Raw genomic sequence first — 7,516 nt, forward strand, 5'->3', positions numbered from 1 at the left:
GCCCAGTCTCAATTGACATCTCAGCGTGTCCCTGCGGCAGGGCCAGCACAGCAGGCCTGGGGATCCAACCCCTGGCCCCTGCACCTGCTTGCAGGCGTTTTAATCTGCTGAGCTATTTGGCCAGCCCTCAACTTGGGAATTTTGAAGTCTTCACAGACAAGCCAAGTTGGACAGTGGACAGAAGTGTGTACCTTGCCATGAGCCGTGCTCACTGATGGTTTGTATAGGGCCATTTTTACTCTCAAGAAGGTGGCAGTGAATTTGTCAGGAACTACAATGAAAGCAATTTGTTTGGTTTGCCCTTAACTTCCTGAAAAATTATTTGCCTTGGATTTCCAGAATTCATTTATTCCAAATTGAGATCATCTCTTTGATAGCAAAGTTTGAATTCAGTAGAACCTGTTATTTGGTGTTTAGAAAGAACCCACTGTTACTTTACTGAAGTACTCATTAAGCATCTGGAATCGTAAAGCTAAAACTTTAGCAGTTTAGACTTCAGGGAACTAGGAAAGAGAAGTTCACAAAAAGTTGAGAACTAAATAACTGGTGCAGCTTTCCAGAGACTCTGTGTACCAGGTGTCCTTTTCTTCAGGCTGCTTCTGGCCTTGGGGGCATTAGAAAATATACTCTTTAACAGAATGAAGAGGTATGTAGCTCTGTAATAATATACACTTTTTCTCTCATTGATATCCTATAAAAATATATTATACTTAGATTTCCTTACAATCTTTATAAAATATGTCTGTGCTCATTCATTCAGCAGATACTTCCTGAACATTGACTGTCTTCCAATAACTAGTTAGGAAAACAGGGTTACAAAGAGCAAGGATCTAGTATTTAAAGTGAAATTTCTGAAGGATCCGTTTCCAATAACTGTACACTTCAAGGGCTCATCATATGCTAAGAATCATGAGAGGAAATGAAAAGAACTAGAATAGTTCCTTCAGAAAACAAAGTAGTGGGAGAGATCACATACAGACATGAAAAATACTCAATGTTTTTAGAGCAAATGTGAATTAATGTGTCAAAAACTGAGTGTAGAAATTCAGGGGTCGGGCTGGAGAGATGGCTCAGTGGTCTAAGGCACCTACTTAGAACAAGCTTGGCAAAGCATCAGGGACCGCGGTTCAATCCCCCAGCACCACATGCCAAGCCAGCCCCGCCCCCGGTGGGCTGAGCTGGCCACACACACACACTACTCTCTCTCTCTCTCTCTCTCTCTCTCTCTCTCTCTCTCTCTCTCTCAAATAAATAAAAAATAAAATTAAAAAAAAAAAAAAGAAAGAAATTCAGGGGTCATAAAACAGATACACAGTATGGAGGGCTTGCACACTTTACCTTATGACAGATAGTACATTTCTCTCTTGTGCTTCTGAGGATTATTTGGGACCTTGAGTGTAATACATGTGGATATACCAATCTATTTGTCTTCAGAGTGGCCACTCAGGACCTGAAGTGGCTGCAGCCCCAAACCCGTCACCTTTGGCTATGTGCAGCCTTCTCAAGGAGTCATAGTGTGCCATAAAAGAGTATTTCTTTAAAAAAAAAAAAAAAAAAGAGTATTTCTATGTGTGCCATGATGTGAAGAGTTATTTGGAGAGGATAAATACCATGATTTTAATTTTTTGCATTCTGTAGATATGTACGACCAAGTGCTGAAGTTTGGTGCTTACATCGTGGATGGCTTGCGGGAGTGCTCCCAGCCAGTGATGGTTTACATTCCTCCCCAGGCTGAGCTGCGGGGGGGCTCCTGGGTTGTGATTGACCCCACCATCAACCCCCGGCACATGGAGATGTATGCTGACCGAGAAAGCAGGTAGAGTGCCTTCCTCATTTCTGATCACTGACTCTAGGGACCCTCTAGTTGTTGTTTTCCTCCTAGAGAACATTATAACCAAGACAATTTTTTTTTTCAATCTGTCCATTGCCAAAGGATTCCAAGGTCATGTCAGCTGTCATGAGAAGGAAGCCAGACCTGTGCTGAGCACTCTCAGCAACACACACATACACACACGTATGTATGTATGTACATGATAAATTCCTTCAACAGGAAGCCCTGTCTTCCAGGCACTTCTAAACTCAATTCTTACCTGCCACTTGTTATTCACCTATGCCTGGCCACTGTTTTCATTGTCTTGGGGGGTTTTTGTTTTGTTTTTTAGTGATACTGAGGACTGAACCAAAGACCTTTTCTCTGAGCTACAGCCCAACATGTGTGTGTGTGTGTCTGTGTGTCTGTGTGTCTGTGTGTTGTTTTGTTGTACATGTTTACATATGTATGATTTTTTTGTTTTTAAATTAAGCTTTTTGGTACACTTTGGGTATACATAATAATCACATTCACTACAGGGATTCTTTTTTACCCCATTTCCCTACTGTCCATTCAACCCTCTTTCCCTTCCTTACTTACAAAAGCTTTGTTTCCAGTTTTTCCTTCTTGACATTTCTTTCCTCTTTTTTTCCCCCCTCTCCCCTCCCTAGTTTCCCTTCCTATTTAAATATTGTCTTCCTGTTAAACAGTATCTGTTACACATTTCCGTCTTTACTTATACTTTCAGTTTTTCACATCAGAAAAATAATGCAGTGTTTACATATGTGTGTCTGATTTATTTCACTTTCACTTTGTTTTTGTTTTGTGGCGGTGTGGTGTTTGTTGTTTGTTTTTTGAGACAGGGCTTTACTAACTTGTTAAGTTACCCAGGCTGGGCTCAAACTTGCAGTCCTCCTTCCTTAGCCTCCCAAAGTACTAGACAGGAAATTCCACCATGCCCTGTTTTGCCATCTCTTTCTTAAGTGTATGGCAGAAGGAGCTTAAAGTGAGTTGAAGGACTGAACTATTAATTTGGAATTCAAGGGTTTTAACTCAAGGGTTTTCTCTCACTCACTGTGGAGAGATAGAATAGTCTTTATACTTCCTGGGCTGCTTTTTTTCATTTATTGATTGATTGAGCTGGCTGGTCATCGATGTGTACTACAGCACCCACATTCTGTGACTCCAGACCAAAGCCTCCTTACTTGGGAGCCCTGGGTTTCACATCGCATTCCAGAAGACTGGAGGACACATTTGCAGTGCCCAAAAAGCTGCAAAAGAGAAGCCCAGGTTTTATGGGAAGTAGCCCTTCAAACTGCTTAGGTAAACAGATCAAATCCAGCATCCTTTGATAATGTTTCTCAACTCTTTCCTAATTTCCTAAGTAGGATTCCTAATACTTTTCCTAAGTATTTCCTTGACAGTGTGCCATGCACATTTTTATATCCACTCATTTTATTGTAGTACTTGTTTCTCTCTTTCCACCAAGAAATTCAGCCTTCTACTTCGAAGCTGCTTAGGAAAATCTAGTAATTTTATTGCCAAATCAATAGGCTGTCATTCTACATTGAGAAGTTTATTATTTTTAAGTCCTAATCTAGCTCCTGACCTGATAATCAGATCAGAGACAATTCCTCTGAAAACATTGGAATCATACTGTCTGGTTGTAGATCTAGTTCTGCTACTTGCTAGATTTAGACAAGTTTCTTAAACTTCCAATACTTTCATTTTCTTACCCATAAAATGGGGATAGTATCAGTACCCTATGTCATAGTGGATGTCCACTGGGCATAGGATTTTTTTGTATTTATCTGTCAACACTTAATGCCTTAATATACACAGTAGGCATTTGCTGAAATTTTTTAAATGTAAACATTTTTAAAAGTATTTGGGGCATAATTTTTGGTGAGAGGACATCATTAGTATTACCAGTAGCAACCCTGACATCTTTGACTTGCTAATTTCCATTGTATTGGGCAGAATATTTTACCTACCCTTTGACATGGCTTAGTGTATCTGACCTTGGTCCTATCAGCAGACTGATGGACCGCTGTGATATAGAATGATCAGCATTGAGCCCTAACTGATACAGCCTAAATGCTAGAGGTGATAGCCCTGCCACTGTACCTATAGCATCTTTTTTTCTTTTCTTCTCCCCCACCAAAAAAATAATGTGATTCCAGTTGCCCTTATCAGCTGTAGGTGGTGGAATCTGTATTCTCCTGTTGAGATGGAAGTCGACTGGTGTGGTAATGAGAATTATTTTAATTGCTTTTTGCCAGGCCTTTCTAATACCTCACTTAGACACTTCTCTGGTGCCTGCTTTTCTCCCTGGGGTGACTTCTGTGAACCATGGGTGGGCAAAACCATAATGAAGCTATTTCCTGGTCCACAAATTGTAACTGGCCTCATTCTGTTGTCTCTTTCCTTTAAAGTACCTCTATTTCTGTTTTGTTTTCTTTCTCTTGGATCCAGGGGATCAGTTCTGGAGCCAGAAGGGACAGTAGAAATCAAATTCCGCAAAAAGGATCTGGTGAAAACCATGCGTAGGGTGGACCCAGTCTACATCCGCTTGGCTGAGCGATTGGGTATGTCTGCTTGCCGTCCTGGCAAATCAATGAGCCATTCAGCTGATTTGTAATGAGTGCATTCATAGGCCAGAGGAGGAGGCATTGAAGCATTTGATCAAATTCATGATAATCTTTATTTACTGTCTTCTGTATGTTAAGAACCCTGGTAGAATGAAATAACGTGTGTAATAGGAGGGAAAGTGAACCCTAAAAAAAGCAAAAGTCATTTGAATTTTCTTCTGATATTTCCTTGTAGTACAAATACCCCACTTTTCTAGGATATTCCTGTAAACAAAGATTAGCTAGAAGTCGCTGTTGGGGGCAGGCTAATGAGGCAAAGAATATGCAAGACTTAAATATGTCCTGTTCCTGTTTGTCCCTTTGAAGAGTCTGCCTGCATTTTTGAAGAGTGTAAAAGTCAGTGTCTAGTTGTAGAAAAGCTGGAGTCTCTATCCAGGCAGTGTTCTGGGGTCACCCAGAGCTAGAGAAATGGAAGTAAAGGTTGGGCACTGTGTGCTTCGAAATAGTGGCTGCAGCAGCAGTAGCCCTGGGAGCATTCATGCTTGATGCTGCCAGCCATCGCTCCATTGCTTGTTTGTTTTCAGAACTTTTGGAAGGCACTTTCACTGTGGACATAGAAACAAACCATGGGAGCCCTATGTGGAGTCCAGGGTCTGAATGAGTCTTAGATTCTTTTAAAACACTTTTTTTCTGCCTCTGTCTCCCGCTGAGTCCTTTCCTATGTCAGTAAAGATAATTGGTTGAGGTTCTTTTGTTGGTTGGTTTGGTTTGGTTTTTCTAAAGGAACAGAGAGGTTATCTTTAAAAGCTAGTGAAGTTCAATAAATGGAAGGAGTAAAAAAGAAAGATTTCTAGCTCATTTATGTTCCAAAGAGTGATTTCATTAATAAAGTACCATTTGTGGGCTCTATATCTTCACCATCAGGAAACAGAAAAAACTGCCAAGTGTTTGCCTACAGTGTGAAGACTGTACCACCAGGCACTTGGAATCCTGAGCCAGGTTGCTTGCCAAACACAGTGACTGGAGGCACAATAAGCCCTGTTGTGTCCCTTTGTTCGCCATTAAGTAGGAGCCACCAATAACTCTAACCGGCTGCAGCCTGATCCTTTTACAGGAAATGCACACTTACAACAAGGAATTGGCAAAGTTGTTTCTAAAATCTATTGCCACCCGGAATTGTTGAGGTGGTTTTTTTTTTCCTCTTTCTTTTCCAAACAGGATAATTACTTCTGACCAACCCCATACACTTTAATTAAAGTAACTGCAGCTCAAGAGCAAGTTACTTACAACTGTACATGGAGAGAGCTCTAAAAGCTTCAGCCACTGATAAGCATCTCACTTAGATGGCTCATAATTGCTCCCAGCAACCAGCGATTGTTGCTGCTGTTTTTACCACTAATTCTGTACAAAGGCAGCCATGCTACAATTGCAGGACATAGCAAATTGCGTGATTTCCCCTCGTTTTTCTTTTTCTCTCTTTTTTCTTTCTTTTTCTTTTTCTTCTTTTCTTTCTTTTTTTTTTTTCCCCTGGTTTTCTTTCTGGCCAATTTAAAATTTGTCAAAGTCGGTCTTCTTCTGGATCACTGCCCTTTGATATTTCGCGCACTCCATTTGCCACAAACAAGCCGCGGGGCCGCAGTTCATGCTGACTCTAGCAGAAGCAGAGAGAGCTCCATTTATCTTACACTGCCTGCTGAATTCCTACTCATTAACTGGGGGTTCACTGCCTCTTTTTAACCCCCCAATGGCTGTTATCATCCCTTCAGAGTAACAGGATGGTAAGGAGCCAGATCTTCTCTACATCTGTTTGCAGAATGACTGGATGGTGAGGGGTTTGGGCCTGAAGCTTCCTTGTCTTCAAGTAAAGTGATATTGCTCCCACCTTCACCAGAACCTTTTAACTTCTGAAGCACTAACGGGCAGAGGGAGGAGATTCTCAAGTGATGGCCATTTAATCATTTGTTACAAATCATCTCATTATCCATTTCCTATCCACACTGAAGAAAATCATAATTTATTTAACCTTGACCAAAATGGTGCCTAAGAATGTTTGAGGTAGCTTCTGCCTGAAGGAAACATGGGACCATGAGCAATAGATTTGGAATAGAAATAACTATGTGTGGGCCAGGGAGATGGCTCAGTAGAATAAGCGCTTCCCTGGCAAGCCAAGGGTCTGAGTTTAATTCCCCCCCCCCCCCCCCCCCCCCCCCCGGTTCCGCCAGAGAGAGAGAGAGAGAGAGAGAGAGAGAGAGAGAGAGAGGAGGAAAGAACGAACGAACTATGTGTGAACCTTGTATATGTGGCTTGCACATAAATTTTTTAACTTCTCTGAACATCAGTTTCTTCATCAGTAAAATGCAAACAATACTCCCACTTAGCTAATGTGAGGGTCAAATTAATGTCCATTTGCTTTGAATCTACAAAGCATTCTCAAATATGGAGTCTGGCATCATTTCTTTTCAGTCTTCATCATTAAAAGAAGCAGATGGGCAAGATTGATATCAAAAATTCTCTGTGGCTATGGCCTACAACTGGAAATAGAAGTAGACCTATCTCTCAGTATGTGTAGTGTTTCAGGGATCTCTTCTCCTCTTTCTCCCCTCCCCTCTCCTCTCTTCCACACACCCAAAAGTATATCTGTGTCACAGAAAACCAGCCCCGATATAACAAATTCTTTGGGGATTCACAGTGAGTTTTGACTCCTCTAACAGTGCCTACAACCATGGACTACCAAAATGCTTTTTCACAAAGTGGGTGAAAATGACATCATTTTCCATACTAGGAAATTGAGGCACAAACTAGGGTTAAACTAATCATCTAAGACACAAAATAAGTGTACATAAGAGCCCAGAATAGAATTTCCATTTCCTATGTTCTACTTTTTGAAAAAGTTCTTTAGGTTTTACCTCAGTTTAATACTGAGCCTGATCTAAATTAAATAGATTCTTTCTTTTGTGATCTAAAGCCAATTGCACTGAGAAAATCTGATTTAGGAGAAAGCCTATAGGAATGGATGTTATCTTGTATTCCACATCTCTTCCCAAATCAGCCTCTATGGTAGGGAGCACTCACAGAACAATTAGACAAACCAGTACACAGCTGATTGACTGTAATA

The 7,516-nt window shown here is 41.0% G+C and overlaps 1 protein-coding gene across 4 annotated transcripts in view; it reads left to right on the forward strand.

Annotated features, from left to right (window-relative positions):
* Nucleotides 1–7,516, forward strand: part of Acaca (acetyl-CoA carboxylase alpha) — a 292,108-nt gene that overhangs the window by 262,698 nt on the left and 21,894 nt on the right. For all 4 annotated transcript variants that reach the window (XM_004643003.2, XM_023703133.1, XM_023703135.1 and 1 more), the window contains 2 exons: nt 1,639–1,816; nt 4,286–4,398. In XM_004643003.2, the coding sequence (XP_004643060.1) occupies nt 1,639–1,816; nt 4,286–4,398 (291 nt within the window). The remainder of the gene's footprint in view (nt 1–1,638; nt 1,817–4,285; nt 4,399–7,516) is intronic.

This window comes from Octodon degus, unplaced genomic scaffold (assembly GCF_000260255.1).
Source record: "Octodon degus isolate 3935 unplaced genomic scaffold, OctDeg1.0 scaffold00164, whole genome shotgun sequence".
NCBI lineage: Eukaryota > Metazoa > Chordata > Mammalia > Rodentia > Octodontidae > Octodon > Octodon degus.